Raw genomic sequence first — 18,994 nt, 5'->3', positions numbered from 1 at the left:
ATAACTAGTTACAGGACTAGAGGGAATGGCCTCAAGCTGTGCCAGGGGAAGTTCAGTTTGGAAATTAGGAGACGTTTCCTCTCAGAAAGAGTAGTTGGGCATTGGAATGGGTTGCCCAAGGAGGTGGTGGAGTCACTGTCCCTGGGGATGTTCAAGGAAAGGTTGGACGTGGTGCTGAGGGACATGGTTTAGTGGGTGACATTGGTGGTACGGGTACAGTTGGACCAGATGGTCTTGGCGGTCCTTCCCAACCTTTACGATTCTACACGCCGACCAAGCCCCCGGGCGAGGGGTCCGCCATTCCCCTTGCCGCCACGTCGCACCGGGGCCACCCTCCCCACAGCCTGGCCGCCCCTCGGCTGCTCCTCCCCCGCCGCGAGTGGGAGCATTCTGGGGGAAAGGGGCCGGCGGCATCCACGTCTGCAAGCCGTGCGGCGGCGGCGGGAGGCGGAGGAGAAGGAGGAGGAGGAGGAGCGGAGCCTTCCCCTCACGGCCGTGTGCGCGCCGTGCCCCGCTTCCCCCCACCCCTTGCCGCCCTCCATGGCGGGGCCGGCGGCGCGGCGGGGCCCGGGCTGTGGCTCGTTGCTGCTGCTGCTGCCGGCACTGCTGGTGAGCTGGGCGGCCTGCCAGGCTCCGCCGGTGCCCGCCGCCGCCGCCGACCCGCCGTGGGACGGGGCCGACGTCCGCGTCGAGCGGCGCTTCGTGCCCGAGCGCTGCCCGCGGGCGGTGCGGCGGGGGGACTTCGTGCGCTACCACTACCTGGGCGCCTTCCCCGACGGCACCCGCTTCGACTCCAGGTGCGAGGGGCGCCGGGGACGGGCCGGGGTCGGGGCCGGGGCCGGGGCCGGGGCCGGGGCCAAGGCCAGGCAGGTGTCCGAGGGACGGCAGGGGCCGGAGAGACGGGCCCGGGCCGCCGGGCAGCGGGGCAGAGAGCCCAGCAGCCGCCACCATGTTAGTGTCACGGCTTGGTGCTGCTGGAGAGGAGACCGCCGGGGTGTCCGGGCAGGATGGAGAACAGGAGCCTGCATCCCGTCACTGAGCCACTACGATCAGTGCTGTCCTGCCTCTTCTGCTATGTCCCGTCACAGAGCTCCTGCATGCAGCGATACCTGCCCGCTTCCTTCTGCCACGTCCCGTCACTGAGCCACTTTGTGCAGCACTATCCTGCCCCTTTCCTTCTGCTACGTCCTGTCACGGAGCTGCCCATTTCCTTCCATACCTCTTCTGTGGCCTTCCGAGGCTCAAACCTACCACAGAGCAAGAAACGAGGAGTCTTTACCAGAAGAAGAATCCTTCAGCAGTTCTTACTTAGAAGTAGTTGTGTAAGTTGCCTGTAAATGAGCATGACCCATCTGCAGTGGAATGTCCTGCAGCCTTCCTCTTGTTATTTTGGGGTCAGGAAGCCCGAACAGTGGGATCGGGAGATTGTGAGGGGTGCTGGCACCGCTCAGTGCTCGTTTGTTTCCTCATTCGCTGCCACTGATCAAAGTGTTGCTCATGAAGGAAAAACAAACTAGATTTTCAGTAATCCTGCTAATTTTTCTTGCGCTGCAAGGGAAATCTCTAGCCTTAGGGAAATAGCTATCCTCAGAGTAAAGCCAGCGCTTCCTCTTGGGCTGGCCCAGCTTCAGCATGCTGGTAGTGCCGCTTCACCAGCGCAGCTCCACACCAAGAGCAGGGTGCCACGGCTGGTGGCTCCGCTGGCATTGGTGCAGTCCCAGGGAAGAAGCCTGGTAAGGACAGTGCACTCCTTGGCAGCCGACAGTCTCGGAAAATCAGCCTTGGGTGCAGAACGGAGGACGCACAAAGGCAGCTTGCTCACTGCTCATTTAAAAAATACGTGACATTCTGGAAACCGGCCCTGTGTGCAGAAGCGTGTTTCTGATTTGTACAAGTACGCACTTAGCCTCCCTCACTGGTGTGCTGAGTTGTGCCAGCAAAGTCTTGCGCTGAGGCCAGACACTTGACAGGGCTCGGGTTTAAGTCTGTGCACCTGGTAATTAGGCTGTGAATTATTTGGGTAGGGAATGGGCTGTGCAGAGCTGTACGTTTGTCACTTTGGGTTCTCTAAGTGTCAGTACTGCCAACTAGATGATAACGATGGTAGTCCAATCTAACCTGAGTACTTGTACGGCTATCTTCGTTTCAAAAGGCTGTAAAAATCAGCTATGGCCAGCTTGTCATTTTTTTCCTAGATGGCAGCTCGTGTCGACAGACATTTTTGTTATTCAGTACCTGCGGGACTTTTTTTTTGGATTTATGACAGTGGTCTGTCGTTTTAGGAACTACTGGAAAATTTGGAGTTCTTGTGTTCTGTAGGTCAACTGAAGGGATCTTTTGGAATATTTGTCTTAAATTCTTTATCACTTAGAGTGTACAAGTTAAAGATGTTCAATTTATACCTGAAATCAGCCTATTACAAAACCCATTTTTTACCATTTGTATTTGTTACTTGCTTTTTAAGTTTATGAAGGTGCTTCCCAGCATCAATGTAGTCAAACACTGCTGTGAAATTGGCCTTGAAAATACTTCAGGTGTTGAAGTGAGGGCAGGTTTACTTTGTTTCTTCTTCAACTGCTGAAAACGTTCTTGAGGCTTAAACTTTCCTTTCTCTACAGATAGTTCCAAGCGGAAAGTAGAAATACTGCTCTTCTCATTAACAGGCTGCTTACAAAGTCTTACTAATCATAACTGTTTCACATAATTAACTAATGTCCTTCTTCATTCATTTCTTTTTATCAGTGTTTATATTTTTATTTCCATAGACACAAAATCATTTGGATTTTTAAGTCCGAATCTAATTGCCTATGCATCTGCTGTTAATGTGGTAGATTCTGCTAATAGAAACGAACTGTGCTCAGCTTTAAGGAATCTGCAAAGTCAGTTGGTCAAAGCCACAGGGTCCATTCACTGCTTTGTTCAGTTCTATGCTTAGCATCAACATTTTTTTTTAATTTTAGGTTTATTTTTAGAAAAAAAAAAAGGAATACTTTTCTGTTTTACAATCATCCCAGATGTAGTGCCAAGCTTTGTCAATTGCTACAGAATACCACTTCTGAGGGTTTTGTAGAATGTTATTAATCTTAACATCTTGATTATGTTTTTGTATGTACAGCAGAGCTTTTCAGGAGCTTATTTAAATATTTTCCATCCTTGCCTGGGAGCAGGAATATTGGTGCAACAGAAAGTGACTGCTCTGTGTAGAGGGTTGTCTATTTTAAGTAAAATGTTTGCCAGAAGAAAATCATGGAGCAAACAGAGAGATCCCTCAGTGAAATATTTGAGGGATTTGGAGGCTCTGGGACTGTTAGGAGGCTCAGTGTGTTGTGGAAGTGATGTGCACGGTCTTGGAAGGAAAGTTTGACATCATTTCCCTAGTGATATCTAGCCACTGGCTGCTTTCCAGAGTGTTTCAGCAGGCAGAGGCAGAAGCCTTTTTTTTTTTATTTATTATTGTTTTCCAATGTTGCCTTTTATCAGAAAAAAGTCCTTTACATTGTAATAAGAATTTGAGAAAGTGGAAGCAGTGAACGCTTAGAAATAGGCACAAAACTTCTGAAATGCATCCTGACATATGTTTATACATTCCTCTAAAAAACGAGTAACAGCAATAACTCAGGTACAGCAGAGTGGGGTCATTGTGTGGCATGAGGTGGTCAGAGGAACCGCTTACGCCAACGCTGGTGTTGTGCTAACACTTCTGCTTTCAGTGCTCTGTGGAAAACTTTCATTAGTGTTTACAAATGATTTATTTTACCTTTCAAATGGGATTTATTTTACCTTTCAAATGGGTTATCGCAGTAGCGAATCATTTGATTGGATATGCTGTATTTTGATCTGGCAAACTTGCTGTTTAAAGCACGCCTCTATTTTTTGGTATTTAGTTAAGTCTTAGGGAAATGAGAGCTGGGAACGTAGAGGAGAAAGTAGTTAACCAGTTGGCAAATCTCACAGCTGTGACTCACAAAGGCACCTTTTCCCTTTCTTCTTCTGCCACCATCACCAAGCATGATGTCTCATGCTGTAAAGCTTATTGATCTTGTGTAATTTGTTTTTTATTATCAGTATCAAAAAGATAAGATCCTATTGTGGGAGCAGCCATACTTTCATACCTTATAATAGCATTTACTTTTTCTCTTTTATCTTTAATTTTCCAGTGCTGCTTATAGTACTAGAGCATGAATTAACCACGTGTAGTTACAGGCTGTGGGTGTCTGCAGGATGGATCACTGTTGCACACCACTAGATCACATTTTGGGTAGATGGTGCGCAGTGGACAGGAAGAGGGCTGGCTTGGAGTTTCAGAAGCACTTGGATTCAACCATTCCCCTGGCAGCTGCCTCTGGATAGAGTTATGCTAACGAGGCAGGGAGGAGATGGGGTACAGTTAACCTCTCAAAAGCAGAAGCCATTAATGAATAAATGAGCCACTAACTTTTCTGCTTGCTTCTCCCTCCTTAGCTATGACAGGGGATCCACATTCAACGTGTTTGTGGGAAAAGGCCAGCTCATTGCTGGAATGGACAAAGCTCTGGTTGGCATGTGCGTGAACGAGCGGCGGTTCGTGAAAATTCCCCCCAAGCTCGCCTACGGGAATGAAGGCGTGTGTAAGTACAGCACCAGGCATCTGAATAGCTCCTTGTGTGGGTGACTGATGGACATACAGAGAGTTATAAACACAAAAAGGAAGGAGTTGTATCCCATGGATTGCTTTAGGGAATGTGCAGATTGATTCACTTCTTGCTGATGTCCTATAGAAAAAAGGAAGCAAACTCCCTTGTGTTGTTTTGCTTTTCAGCTGGTGTGATACCCCCCAATGCCGTGCTCCATTTCGATGTGCTTCTGATAGATCTTTGGAATTCGGAGGATGAAGTGCAGGTTCAGACTTACTTCAAACCCGAGAAGTGCACTCGGACAGTCCAGGTGTCTGACTTCGTGCGATACCATTACAATGGGACATTCTTAGATGGGACCCTCTTTGATTCGAGGTGCGCAGCTGGATTTTGTGTGCTTGTGTATTTAGCAGGTGTCTGATTCACTCGAAACTGTCTTTTCCTCCCCCCTCTACTGTTATGGCAATTAGTGCTAATTGACCAGAAACAGGCAATTTTCGCAGGAAATTAAAGCTAGCGTCATATAAAAATCAGTAATTCAGAAATTATGAGACAGCAGTACTGACTCAAACCAATAATAGTTATTTCTAGGTGGGTATTAGCAGCCCAGGTCTATTTTTTTAGTAGTATTTCATTCCCTGTATTTGTATTACTGTCTGTAATTAGTCAGCTAATAGTTGTTGTAACCACTACAGCATAGCTATTCAATTCAGATACAAGCTTTATAAATTAAGCAGGCAGAGTTCTTAGAGACATTGAGCTATTAACACTTTCATAATGAGATATTAAGTTTATAGCCTGTGTATTTCATTGAAGTTCTGTGGAAAACGATGCTTTAATAACAGCTGCCATTATGTTTGTGAGTCATGTTATCAAAACCCCTGTAAGGTTTCAGAAGTAGCTAAGCACTCTGGAAAATGCTGCTCAGCAAGACCTTGGCAAATCAATGAACCATATGTTGGGAGCAGCAAGTTGTGACATATCTTGTGCATAGTATGTGACTTTTGAGGATTATTGTTGCTCCTGCCTATGGCTTTACATTGCTTTTTTTGCTTGTTGTTTTTTTGTTTTTAGCCATAATCGGATGAGAACTTACGATACCTATGTGGGAATTGGATGGCTGATCCCTGGTATGGACCAGGGTCTCTTGGGAATGTGTGTAGGAGAGAAGCGCATCATCACGATACCACCTTTCCTGGCATATGGAGAAGAAGGAGATGGTAAAAGTTACTCCTTTTTTATCCAGTACATCCATATTCTAAAACAAACCTGACCCTTGTGTATTTTAAATTCTTGGCCAACATTACTGCCAATTTCAGACAAATGGACCAAAGTGCTGGAAAGAGAGGTTAAAAATGTATTATGTGACTGATTATAAAATACCTTTTTTAAAATAGCATGAGCACTGAGTTGCTTAGTTGACATATATTTTTGATAAAAATAAAATGTAATTTCATTCAGAGAGTATCAACTGTGGTTAATAATGTCGCCAAAAAGTGGAAGTCGTGTGACTGCGTAATTCTTCCAGTGACTGCCACAGAGACCTGAAAACTTATATATAAAATTTAGTTCCACTTTTGTTCCTCTTTTGCAACAAATGCCCCAGTAATAGCTACAAGATGGATTACTAGTCATATGAGACTGCCTTAGGTCACGTATAGAGGTTCCCATGTTAAATGAAGGGGCAGTTAGGTATAGTTTCGAATTCTTCCTTGCTTAAATTCTTGCTCTGCTCTAATGTTTAAGGATGTCTTGATGGTGTACAAAGTTTCACATCTGTTCATTACCATTTATTGTGATAAATCTACAAGGCTTTGTTATCTACAGAGATGGTTGTTTTAAAAATTTGACAAGTTCTTGAGCTCATTGGTTCTCAGACAAAGCAATCCATATTATAATTTGCGTGTCAATGGAGAAGTATTTCTTCACTAAGGTACTTAATTTACCCTTCTTCAGCTTCCATTATGTGGTCTCTGGTTTTGGACAGGGTAGGAAGAGCAAATGTACCACGTTTGTATAGTGATGGATTTTTTACGCACTTTGATAAGTGTGTTGGTAGACTAAAACTTGCAGATCAGGTGGACCTGGTGTACATTGACTAAGGTGGGCATTACTGAAGAGGCTTATTTTTGGTGAGGTAATGTCATCACAATAGGAACAGAATGAAATAATTGAATGGGAGAATTAAATGACAAACCCACACATAAAATAACTGACTAGAAAGAGATTACGCTAATTTGTTTTTGTTTTATTTTGTTCAGCAAAAATGTTTAAGCTCCCTTTTAGAACACCTGGTATGTTGTAACAAGTTTCTGCTCTGACATTCTTGTAGGTAAGGAGATCCCTGGCCAAGCTTCTCTAGTCTTTGATGTGGTTTTGCTAGATCTCCATAACCCTAAGGATGGTATTACTATTGAGAACCAGCAAGTACCTGCATCTTGTGAGCGGAGAAGCCAAACAGGAGACTTCCTCCGATACCATTACAACGGCACACTTTTGGATGGCACATTGTTTGATTCCAGGTAACCAAACTGTTCAGTACTGCAGATGCCATTTCTAGTTTGTCTTGTCTGTCCGGTTCATAATATACCTAAATATAATTCTTTGCTACTCCTTCCTTGTGAGTGGAGCTGGAGTCTTCTCTTAATAAAAAACTTACAAATCTTTTCAATATGGGAAGGAAGACAAAGGCCTATTTTGTTTTTTGACAGTGTTAGAGTCGCCATCTAGGGGTCATGATCCATCCTATGGAGCTATCTGTGCTTTAGACGTGTGCTTGAATAGTCTTTGCTCCACTGAGTTTATCTGCCAAATAGGTAAAACTACTGAAGGGACAGAAAATAAATACGATTCCCATTTTACATTCTGAGAATTGTGGGTCACAATTCAGCAACACGGTTTCTGTGATAAAGGAAGAAGGTTCACTGTCACTTCATATTCAAAGTGCTGTGGGTACATTAGCACCACGTGCAGAATTATATGATGAATAATCCCGTTGTAGCTTCCTGACTTTTTTTTTTTGCTCTTTAATGAAAAATACTTTATTTTACTACACCTGCTTTCAGAAAAGCTGTTATGAGTAGCTAACAAGAATTGAAAATGAGACACTGTAAAATGTTTTGCAAACTAAACTCAAAGCAGATTGTTTCATACTTCTACAGCTGCTTGAAGGTCAGGATCAGTTTGCAAACATCAGCTGAGTAGTATGCCATGTGTACAACTTTCTATGAGGAGGATTCAGGGAATTGTATCTCAAATAATTGAACTGAGATGCAGTAAGGCTCACAGTCAACCTTGATCTCCCCATTCAGTTGCCTTTCTTTGTAGGAGGGTAGAAAGCAGGAGGCCAGCCATCAGTGCAGATCTTAACTTACAGCTTATAAAAAATGTAAGTTAAGCACTTCTAGCTTATCCACAGTGCACCTGGCCAGAACGTTTCTCTTTTGAGAAGTAAATGGGTGTTGTCTTTTCTGTTGTGATTAAAAAATTTTTGAAAGTGGCTGTTATATTTATATTAGGGTTGTTGTCAGTAAATAGTAATAAATGCTTTGTAGACAGTAGCCTCTTCATCATCCTAAAGAGCTGACAGTTGTTACGAGGTTTATTCCTTAGAGTGTCACGTCCTGGCTTCCTGCAGAATTTCCAAGAAAGGCCCGTGTCTAACAAGCCCGTAAAGAAATAGAGCAGCCAACAGTAGTTATTGAAAGCCTTGGAGCTGACCAAGAAAGAAATTGTCACTACTACAGGGAGCATGCCAAAAGCACAGCTAATGGCTGGGGTCAAAAACTCTAATAATCTTTTCTTTCATTTCTTTTTCTGCAATATTCAGCTGCAGAACAAATCCTGGGAAACTCAGCCAGGGCTGTCTGGACTAAGACCAGTTCAGCAAGCCTCTGAATTAACTAAGGTTCAGTGCCGGTGTCATTCATTCCAAGAGCTACCTTGTAAAGATGAATTAAAACCTTTCTGCCTTCCTTTCTTTGTGTTGTACCCTCATGTAACATGCCTTGAAGAAAGGCAGAAGGCAGACACATCCTTCTAATAAACGTCATCTGTTGTTGTAGGCTTGTTTTATTCTTACCTTAGATGTTGAAGCAGATCCTTCAACCAACATTTTAAGTGATTGACATAGTTAAGAAGGGAGGGATAGTGTTGATACTGGTTTGTTGTCATGACTCATTTTAATGCTGTGCATCCCAGGAGAGTTTATTTATCCCACCTGCAGCTTGTAGCAGTTCAACTACATAGCTGTGGTTGCAAAATGAGATAGGTGTCTCACAAAAATTATACTAAACTGTATCTAGTTGATAAGCACTTATTAAAATAGAGTTTGGGCAGGGGAAAATTTAAAGGAGAAAACTAATTTTGTCAGCTACTTAAACTCAACTGAAATCATGCTGTAATAAAGTGCAGAAATAGGTGAGATTGTTTTGTCAATATGAAGTAGAAATGCATTTGCAAACAAGCTGTTCCCTAGCCAGGGTCCCAGTATTGGTTGATAAACGATGCATATGCATCAATGACTGATGAAGCGTGGTGGCCTAGATACATCGAACATGGTGATTGCATTGTGCCTCTCTGGTGACAGTTAATGACCATGTGCTTGACCTTAACTGGTTTAAGAATTGTGTTGCAAGATTGCAAAATTCTGTGCTTTCTGGAGCACCGGCCACTGCTAAAAAGAAAATATTTTTCCACAGCTACTCACGAAATCGTACGTATGACACCTATGTCGGGAAGGGTTACGTGATTGCTGGGATGGATGAAGGTTTGCTAGGTGTGTGCACTGGTGAAAAGAGAAGAATAATAATCCCTCCTCATCTTGGGTATGGAGAAGAAGGAAGAGGTGAGCTTGACTTTTCATTCAAGGCTTACATAATTAATGATGTTTCCTTTGCTGTTCAGTGCAGTTTTATGTAGTTAAAATACATAAAGTATTTGTTCCACTTTTTTGGCATTTGAAAGGCCTATGAATTAGTTCATTATTTTGTGGGCATACAACTAACAGGATTACACCCAGAATGTGCAAAATTATTTTAATTAGCTAATAGGCAGGACAATAGGAATGCAGGACAGTTTCTCATGTAATTGGTGACCTGAAATCATTTGGATAATTAGTATTTCAAGCAGACTGGTAGTTGATGACCTGAAATCATTTGGATAATCAGTGTTGCAGATGGACTGGTACTTGGATGCCAGGAACTCTGCGGTGTGACCTTCCTTCCTGTGTATCTTAACAAGTGCTGTACGCTAAAGGAATTCATTGCGTTAAGTTTTCTTCCCCGTTCCTTCCACAGCCACAGGTTTTGTGGACTCCTAAGCCGCCTCTGTAAACAGTGGATGCATGTAACAGCAAAGTATCTGTGTATGTATAACATACAATTAAAATTCCTTTGGGAAGACTCATTAATACCTAAAAAGATTGCAGTGAGAGGTTGAAATACGATAACACTTCTAGCCAATCACAGTTTTGTGGTTGGTGTTTCCAAAGGTACCTCCGGGGTTGTTATTTGGAAAAAGTGACTTAGAAGAGAAGCCTCTCCTCTGTGGATGCAAATTCTGTGCTGTTGATTTGGGAATTAAGACTTCTCTACCAACAAAATCCATTGCTGTCTCTGGATGTGTCTGGCATTGCTGGTAATGCAATTGCACATTATCCTGGGAAGTGGGAGGAAGAAGTTGCTTGCTATCAGGACATATTAGGAAAATGTAACTTTTAAGACACAATGGCATTCCTTGAAGCACGAGAAGTCCTAAAGAATTCTGACGATCGATAATGAATTGGTACATGAAACAACAGCCAGTCATTTAGGGTGGTCACAGAAAGTACATGCTTATTGCTTCATTTCTGCCTAATTCTCCAATTCAGAGTAATGGAAATTTTTCCTTCACTATGGAACTGAGTGCATGTTCAAGGCTTTTCCACTAGTTCTCTGTCCTACACTGGATGCAGCTTGCAGCTGTTCCATATAGCAGAGATGCAATCCTTTAGTTCTGAACAAGAAGAGCAAGATGACTCAGTAGAGGACATAGTGGGAATTTGCATTCCTACTGGGTACAGTATGTGGTCATCATAAGTCCTTTTGGGTACCATTTCTTTTTCTACTTGTCCTAATTTGCTTCCTATTTAGGAAAGATTCCAGGATCTGCAGTGCTGGTCTTTGACATACACGTGGTTGACTTCCACAACCCCTCAGACTCGGTCAGCATTACTGTCAACTACAAACCTTCCAACTGCACCGTGTTGAGTAAGAAAGGAGATTACCTGAAATATCACTACAACGCTTCACTCCTGGATGGTACTTTGCTAGACTCAACGTAAGTGTGTTAGGTGTTAAAGAAAATGCCCCCTGCAGCTGTGAAGGCAGAATGAATAGCATACAAAGCAGGCTGGAGGAGAATAAAAGATTTTTAATTAAAAAATTGAGCATTTATTTAGAATGTGGTTTTCTTTTTATGCCTGTCTGTCTAAGATGTGTAGGAAGAGGAAAAGAAAGACCGTTTCTCATAGAGAGAGAACCAGGAACATAGAGGATGTAGGAATGTGTTGAAAAGAACATAAACACTACAAGCAGAGTGATGAAACAGGTTGTCTGCATGGCATTTTGTTCAAATGGGCTAATTCAGGAATCCGGGCAGTCATAACAGAGTGACACACAGGGCTCTGTGCGAATGAACTAAGTATGTTCAGTTTCATGGGTAGGATTTGCACCCTGCTGATTCAGTGCTCCTGAGAGGTCTGAGAGGCACTCAGTGTGATCTTGCTAAAGCCAGCTTGAGTGCATTGTACAGTAAGTGGTCGCCACCAGGTCTGTCCCACACATGGGTGCTGACTTCCCTGTCCTGTACTGTTGCAGTAAGTGTCAGCGTGGAGAAATCATCAGGTTGGATATGCCTGTGATGATAATATTCCTCCTTCCTGTTGACAGTAGGTTTATGAGGAAGTCAGGGACTGCTCTGGTCTGTCTCATATCCAACTAAAGCAAATCCACAGCACTGTTTGCTGCAGCTACAATACTTTTGCTAGCTTGTTTTTCTGTTTTCATATTTTGCATAGCGTTAGTCATCTAAATAATATTTTATTTTTGGAATGGTAGTTGGAGAAAGCTATTTTTAAACAGGTTATAATTAATATAGGAAGCAGCTCGATTTTCACAGTGCACAGTTGAAAACACCTTTTATATGGCAAAAATGTTCAATTCTCATTTTGTAGAAGGAACCAAGGGATGCTGAGACTGTCTTATCAAAAGCAGTTTAGAGAGCATCAAAGATAATGAATCTTGTACTTCTAATTTTAAGGCTGGTCTCCTATCCACTGAATTGTTTTCTTTGCAAATAATACTCTGTTGTACAGGCATGTCCTGCAGTGGTACAGCCAAGCCAAATAATCAAAGACAGGAGGCTGACAGAAGAAAAGGTTCTGCTGTTGTGGTGCATACCACATACTAAGTCTTAACATAGCACTGTTCTTTTAGAGTCACAATATGTGCTTAACTTCTGGGTTTTTAACTCTTGATAATTTATAATTTTAGAACTGAGCTACCAGCAGCAAGGTATAATTCAAAAAATAATATGGTTAAGTAACAGTGATATTCTTATTCTTCCCAGCTATTGTGATAATTCACTCATCATAGTGAATGATTAACATTAAAGGAATGGCTGATCCATGTGAATGTATCCAAATCCTCATAGGTTTGTAGTTCTGGGACATCTGGAAAAACTCTAGATCTAGATCATCTGGAAAAACTTTAGATCTGCTAAAAATCCCAACTTGGTTGAGTTGAAAATACTTGAAATGCAAAAGCTCTTGTTTAGAGATAAACTGCTTTGGGGATTTAATTGGCAGGATTAATGATTCTAAGTGGATTTCATTCAAGTAACATATAATTAATACCAGATGACTTGTCAACAGTAGGGATACTTCTGTTTGGTGTTGTCTCTATATTGCTACCTTGAGAACAACTTCAGGTAACTGCTTGGTAGAACATTGGGCATGAAGTTGATTCTGGGCAATGACAGAACGCTAACTAGAACTGCTCCTTATGTGGTAATTTTGAACAACAGAAACTCTCTGTAGTATGTTGAGTTCTTTTTTTTTTTTTTTTTTCCCTCCTTCAGACACAGTCTAGGCAGGACCTACAATATAGTCCTGGGATCTGGACAGGTGGTGGTGGGGATGGACATGGGCCTTCAAGATATGTGTGTTGGAGAACGACGCACCGTCGTTATTCCACCTCATCTTGGTTATGGGGAAGATGGAGTGGGTAAGTAAGTGCAGTAACCTACTGCACATCCACTTAGCATCTCTGGAGCAGCTGAAGTGCATGTATGCAGGTTGTGCTACTTGCTGTGCATTAGGATAAAAGGCGAGTATCTCTTATCTGATTGAATATGATTTTTTAGAGTTTATTTCATTATTTTAGACAGTCCTCCCATTCCCCAGTGAAATGAACATACTGTCTGTGTTGCATTTCAAGTCATATTACTACTGTGGCCAGTATAAAGATTTACCCAGTACTAAAGGGAACACATGCCCCAGTGATGCCGCTTTGTCAAAGCGGAAAGCTCCAGACACTCTGGTGTTGCAGAGGGATGTAAACACTGTTCTCACTAATAGAGAATGGGGTACTCGCTCGTCAACATACAATATGTTATGCAGGAAACAAAACTAAAAGGAACAGTTCAGCACTAATGTGTTAGAAAATTCAAGGAACACTCAAAATTCAGAAACTACATAATTTGAATGTAAGATGTGAAGCTGTTTACCACTGCTGTTGAAACCCCAGCAATAATACATTTAAGGCAGCTAGGGAATCCCTGTTTCAGAGCATTGAGGCTTATCAATTTTTAACAACAAAGGTAACAATAATTAAAAAGAACAATATAAAAGGGACAAGAACTTTCATATCCCAGTATATATGGGTGTTGTTGGCCTTCTGAGTTAAAGACTTGAGGGAAAGGAGTCTATCGCGAGATCACCAAGATCAATAAGCTCTGGTTTAATATGGAAATGGTTGCATAAGTTGTAAGCTTGAATACCCCCAGAGCAGTTTGTATTTGACAAAGACCGTCAGATATCACACGTCAAATTTAATGGAGAATTAATTTGTGATAAGAGATAAAGAAGCATTTTCACTTGTACCTCGTTTCCAAAAGAATTATGAATGAAAAATTATGAGTATTAGGAATATGCAGCATTTTACACCATTGTATAAAAACGTGATTATAAATAACAAATTGAAAATTTCATCATAAAATGGGAAAAAAATGTTATGTTAAAAAAAACATTATAAATATAGCAGTGATAGGTATTTGGGATCATACAAATTGCAGTTGATATCCATGGTCTGAAACATTACATGATTGTTACTGTTTTGGTATATGCACGCAAATCTGAAGACTTTGTTTCTTGTTTGCTGCTGGACAGAAGTTAGAGGTGACCTCTATTCAACTTTTTCAAGTATAAATTAAACTCCTTCTGTAGTTTCATTGAAGTAATATACCCAGCAGTTACAATACCATTGAGTCTGTCAATACCACCTGGATATACAGTGTATTGTCAAGATGAAGGAAAATTAATTAATTCCCACAGTTTTTGCTTTATAAGTAAAAAAAAATTAAAAAATAAAAAAATAAAAGATGCAGTTTTATTATGAACTCCTCCTTTATGTTATGTTCGCCTCTGCTGAAGGGAACAGAAAGGTTTGGTGAGCTTGGAATCCCAGGGCTTTGGGATCATAATACAGAAGCAGCCATTGGAGCTGGAAGAGAAATATTATTATGGACTTAAAGGAAATGTACTCTTCAATGTAAGTGAGGATAAATACCTCTCTTTGCTATTTGTTGTGACAGAAGGAGAAGTGCCTGGTAGTGCTGTGTTAGTTTTTGATATTGAACTGCTGGAGCTGGTGTCTGGCTTGCCTGAAGGATACATGTTTGTATGGAATGGTGAAGTCTCTCCCAATCTTTTTGAAGAAATAGACCAGAATCACGATGGAGAGGTTCTTTTGGAGGAGGTAAGCTAAGCTAAGTGAAAACACTTCCAGTGGTTTTCTCCTTATTGCCATCACTAAGGTAGTCAGGTATTGAAGAATGCAGTCTGTCTTCGCTTCGTTTCGCTTTTTTTTTTTCACATGATGGTGGTTGTCAAGGTAACAGGAAGCCAGAGTGTCTGTTAAAATACATTTAATTAGCGTCAGAGAAGTGGAAAGAAAAAAATAGAAGAATGGCCATACTACTTAAGACTGTTTACTGTTGTGGTCTCCTGCTGTGGTCAACAGCAGATCCGTAGGGAACAGGCATAAGAGGCAAAGGTAGTGTTCAGTGATCCTTCACTGCATCAGCCTTCACAGTGTCTGCTGATGGGAGGTTTATGGTGAATTCTTGAGCCAAAGTGTACCAGTGTATCCAGGAGCTGTCTGTTCCCTTCTGGAACCTCCACAGGTGAATTGTGTGCTGTGTGAACGAGTCCTTCCCCCTCCTTGCTTGTGCTACAAGTCTCTGGTGTGAGAGTGCCACTGGGTGCCCTAATGGAAACTCACTTCCCTTTGCCACACCGCCTTGTATTACGTAAATCTCTGTGAGGTTTCCTTTGTGTTTTCTCTTAACTGAGTCTGTATTTTTTTTTTAATTTTATTTTTTATTATTCTCTTCAGTCTTCTTTGTTGCATTTATGTCTTTATGTTTTGTGTCCTTCCCTGTTGGAGCAGTGGTGCATGCAGCACTCATGGCGCAGGCTGTGGACCTGTGAAATAGCATGAGATGACTTTCAGCATTTTAACAAACCGATGGGGTTAAATCGAAACCTTATTTCTCCTGTTCTTGGCACTCTCTTCCACCTTTTTATCTTCCTTCTTTCTCCATCTTCTCTCCCTTGTGTTTATTTTCATTTCTGCCTTTGCAGAGGAGAAAAGAGTTTATCAGCCCAGAGAACAAATGAGGTGGGATGTTGATATCCATATATCTAGTGAGGAGGGGAAGGAGGAGCCAGGGCGATGGGAGAGGACGCTTGGCCTAAAAAGTGTAAATGAATGTCAAAAATATCTCTCGTTGCTGAAGCTTATTTAACAAGTAGTGCCATAGATCACAGCAATTGGAAGAACTGTGTTTGATTGTGGGCTTTTTGTTTATGCTAAGCCACCAGCATGACTTCTGTCAGATGTTGTCTAATCACCTTGAGTAACATCTTCGTACATATCAGGAAAAGGATTTTTAGAGAAAACTAACCTTGCAACCTGACAACCTTTTCATCCCTCATCACCCCATCAAAGTTATGGGAATTGAATGAAAGGCATAATGCCTGAAGCTACTTTAACAAATCTGATGGTATACTGATGCTTCCAGTCTCATTCCTGTGTTTCATTTTTTTTCTTGTGTGTTACTTCTTCTAAGATGCAGGTAGAGCCTGTATTACGATGTGAACTTCTTGTATCAGCATGCAGAATTATCCTCCCTCTTTCCATATACATGTGGTCTTAAGTCACTCAACTTATCTTCCCTAAATTTTCAAAAAAAACCCCACCCTAAATTATGAGAAATCAATTTTCTTAATATGGGTCCAGAACCCACTGGAATAAATGAGGAACTTCTTGCTGAGCTCCACATAGTGTGATTTAACTTCATGTGTCTGTCCTAATTAGCTTAAATTAAGTTGTAAGAATTCTCTCTTCAGTTCTAAATGTCTGTTGCATTGTGAGCTGTTTCCTCCTCCTTTCCCATGCAGTTTTCAGAATATATTCAAGCTCAAGTTGATTCCGGCAAAGGAAAACTAGCTCCTGGTTTTGATTTTGAAAAGATTGTTAAAAATATGTTCACCAATCAGGACCGGGATGGAAATGGTAAAGTTACCGCTGAAGAATTCAAGTTGAAAGACCAGGAGGCCAAAGAGGAACATGATGAACTGTAAAGCTATGAAGAGCAAAGAGCACTGAGCTGACCTACTCCTAGGATGCGTGTACTGGAAAGGGTTTAAGCAAGCATGTTTCTGAAAGGTTAGCACTCAGCCTGTGTGTGCCCATGCACGTGTTGGGTAGACTGTTAAAATAGGAAGAGATTTTCAGTTGGAATTTTCAGGTGTATTTAAAAATGAAAAACAGCGGTAAGTGTCTTAAGACAGGATGTATAAACTGATAGAGTGTACTGCCAGACACATCATGAAGCATGTGGTCTGTTTTTATGTTAAAAGATTAGAAGTCATCATTGAACACTACACAGTCACTTGGATGGGTGGCAGGGAGAAAACTATAGAGAGTGCTTTTAAAAGAGTTTTAAGAAACCTTCTGTATCTGAAGTATTTCTGCAGCAGAACAAACCAGAAAATATCCCCCATGAAAATAAACTGTCAAAATTGTCAGCAGTTGATCCCAGTTCCTTTCAGAAGGCACGAGCACTCTTTCCAGTAATGGAACAAACTCATAGGAATATTTGCCAGCAGGAGCCCTTGATTTACAAATAGCAGAACATGTAAATGATAGCCATGCCATTGCAAAATTTCCATAAGCTGTGAATTAAACAGGCCTGGAATTGTAACCACGTATGTGTTGGGTTTTTACTTTATGAAATGAGTTTGCTACCATCTGTATATATTCAATTAATAACCTTGACTCTTGCTGGCCTATTAAAACAGTGTTTATTTAGATCAGTGATTCCCAAACCTTTATAGTTGCAACCTTATTTATAGTTTTGTTAGACTTTAAATATTAATATTACAGGGTCCAAATACTGTCATAAATACTGGATACAATTGATTTTACGTTGGGCTTCTGTCTCCTATTTTGGGAATTGTTAGACTAAGGAGCTACTTAGAGTTTATGCAGCAGAGCAGTCTGGCATGGTGAACAAACAAAAAGACAGTGATAAAATCAAGAAACAGACCCAGCTGTTTACACCTGCGAATGTTCTGGCATATCCCTCGATACAAAATGAGTCCTGGGAGTGCTGTTTAGATTATGTGAACTCTTGATAAAATCACCCATTAAATCTATAAGTGTAGCAAGCTGTTTAATAGAAAAATATGCTAAATAGACATGTTTCTGGAAAGCTGTATGATCCCCCCCTCAGTACACTACATGTAAAGAGCACAAATACGTATACAGCAACACTGTCAAAGACAAGTAGAAAGGGAGTTGTGTTTCCTTATATGCTTTGTGTCTAGTTTCTTGCTTTTCTTCATCTGTACGTGTGGGTTATAAGCTCCCTGAGATGCTCTTTAAAAACTGATACTTCAGTTGGGTGAAAACATTTTGTACTGGTTTTTAATACAGTTGTTATAGAAAATGCAGAAAACTATTTTTTGGGTTTGATACCATTAAATGTTGGATAACTGATCTTTTTGTTAAATAAAATGTTGATCAATTACATTTTCTTCATGGCATTTTGATGGGTGAGAAACAGACCAGAAGCATATACCCTTCATTGCCTCAAGATCAACTCCCCTTGTCCTAATGGGGGATTTCAACTTGCCAGACATCAACTGGGATCACCACACGGCTGACACGAGCAAGTCCAGGAGGTTCATAAAGCACCTAGATGATAACTTCTTGGTGCAGGTGCTAAGAGAGCCAACTAGGAAAAGTGCCCTCCTAGATCTGTTGCTGGAGAACAGAGAGGGTCTTGTGGGAGACGTGACAATTGGTGGCTGTCTCAGTCATAGTGACCATGAAGTGGTTGAATTTAGAATTTATGGTGACAGAAGGAAAACTGTCACCAAAACTTCAGCCCTGGATATGGGGAAAGCAGACTTCAGGCTGCTCAGGGAACTAGTCAGCAAGGTCCCCTGGGAAACTGCTTTTGAAGGCATTGGCGTCCATCAGTGCTGGTCAATCTTTAAGCACTGCCTCCTAAAAGCACAAGATCAGGCAATTCCAAAATATCGGAAGTCAGGCAAGCGGGGCAGAAGGCCGGCCTGGCTGACCAGGGAACTTCTACTGGATCTTAGGCGAAAAAAGAAAGTGTACGGCTGCTGGAAGGAGGGTCAGGCAACAAGGAAGGAATACAGGGATGCTGTTCGCATATGTAGGGAGAAAATTCATGTGGCCAAAGCCCAACTAGAGTTGAAGCTGGCCATGTCTGTGGGAGACAATAAAAAAAGTTTCTTTAGATATGTGAACAGAAAGAGGAGAACCAAAGAAAACATAGGTCCACTACTAGATGGGGAGGGTCTCCTCACAGACAATGACATAGGCAAAGCAGAGACGTTTAATGCCTTCTTCACCTCTGTCTTCAACACTGATGATGGGCTTTGGGACCCAGGGTACCCTGAGCTGGAGGACCATGACGGTGGGAATGACAAACTCCCAACCGACCCTGAACGTGTGCGGGATTTGCTGCTCCACCTGGATCCATACAAGTCCATGGGTCCGGATGGGATTCATCCCAGAGTG

The 18,994-nt window shown here is 41.8% G+C and overlaps 1 protein-coding gene across 2 annotated transcripts; it reads left to right on the top strand.

The window, feature by feature from the left end:
• The first annotated feature begins 405 nt into the window (after nucleotides 1-405).
• FKBP9 (FKBP prolyl isomerase 9) lies at nucleotides 406-17,969 on the top strand. 2 transcript variants are annotated; one of them, XM_083822121.1, is made up of 10 exons: nucleotides 406-797; nucleotides 4,462-4,607; nucleotides 4,799-4,988; nucleotides 5,688-5,833; nucleotides 6,946-7,135; nucleotides 9,314-9,459; nucleotides 10,745-10,931; nucleotides 12,732-12,877; nucleotides 14,466-14,629; nucleotides 16,336-17,969. In XM_083822121.1, the coding sequence occupies exons 1-10, from the start codon at nucleotides 541-543 to the stop codon at nucleotides 16,516-16,518; spliced, it is 1,755 nt and encodes a 584-aa protein (XP_083678247.1). In that variant the 5' UTR covers nucleotides 406-540; the 3' UTR covers nucleotides 16,519-17,969. The 2 variants fall into 2 exon arrangements, with proteins under 2 accessions (XP_083678247.1, XP_083678248.1); XM_083822122.1 differs by lacking the exon at nucleotides 406-797 and adding an exon at nucleotides 1,188-1,322.
• The last annotated feature ends 1,025 nt before the right edge of the window (nucleotides 17,970-18,994 follow it).

This window comes from Anser anser, assembly GCF_964211835.1.
Source record: "Anser anser genome assembly, chromosome: 2".
NCBI classification, from domain to species: Eukaryota; Metazoa; Chordata; class Aves; order Anseriformes; family Anatidae; genus Anser; species Anser anser.
Note: the sequence above shows the minus strand (reverse complement) of the source record. Positions and strands in the feature narration are given on the sequence as shown.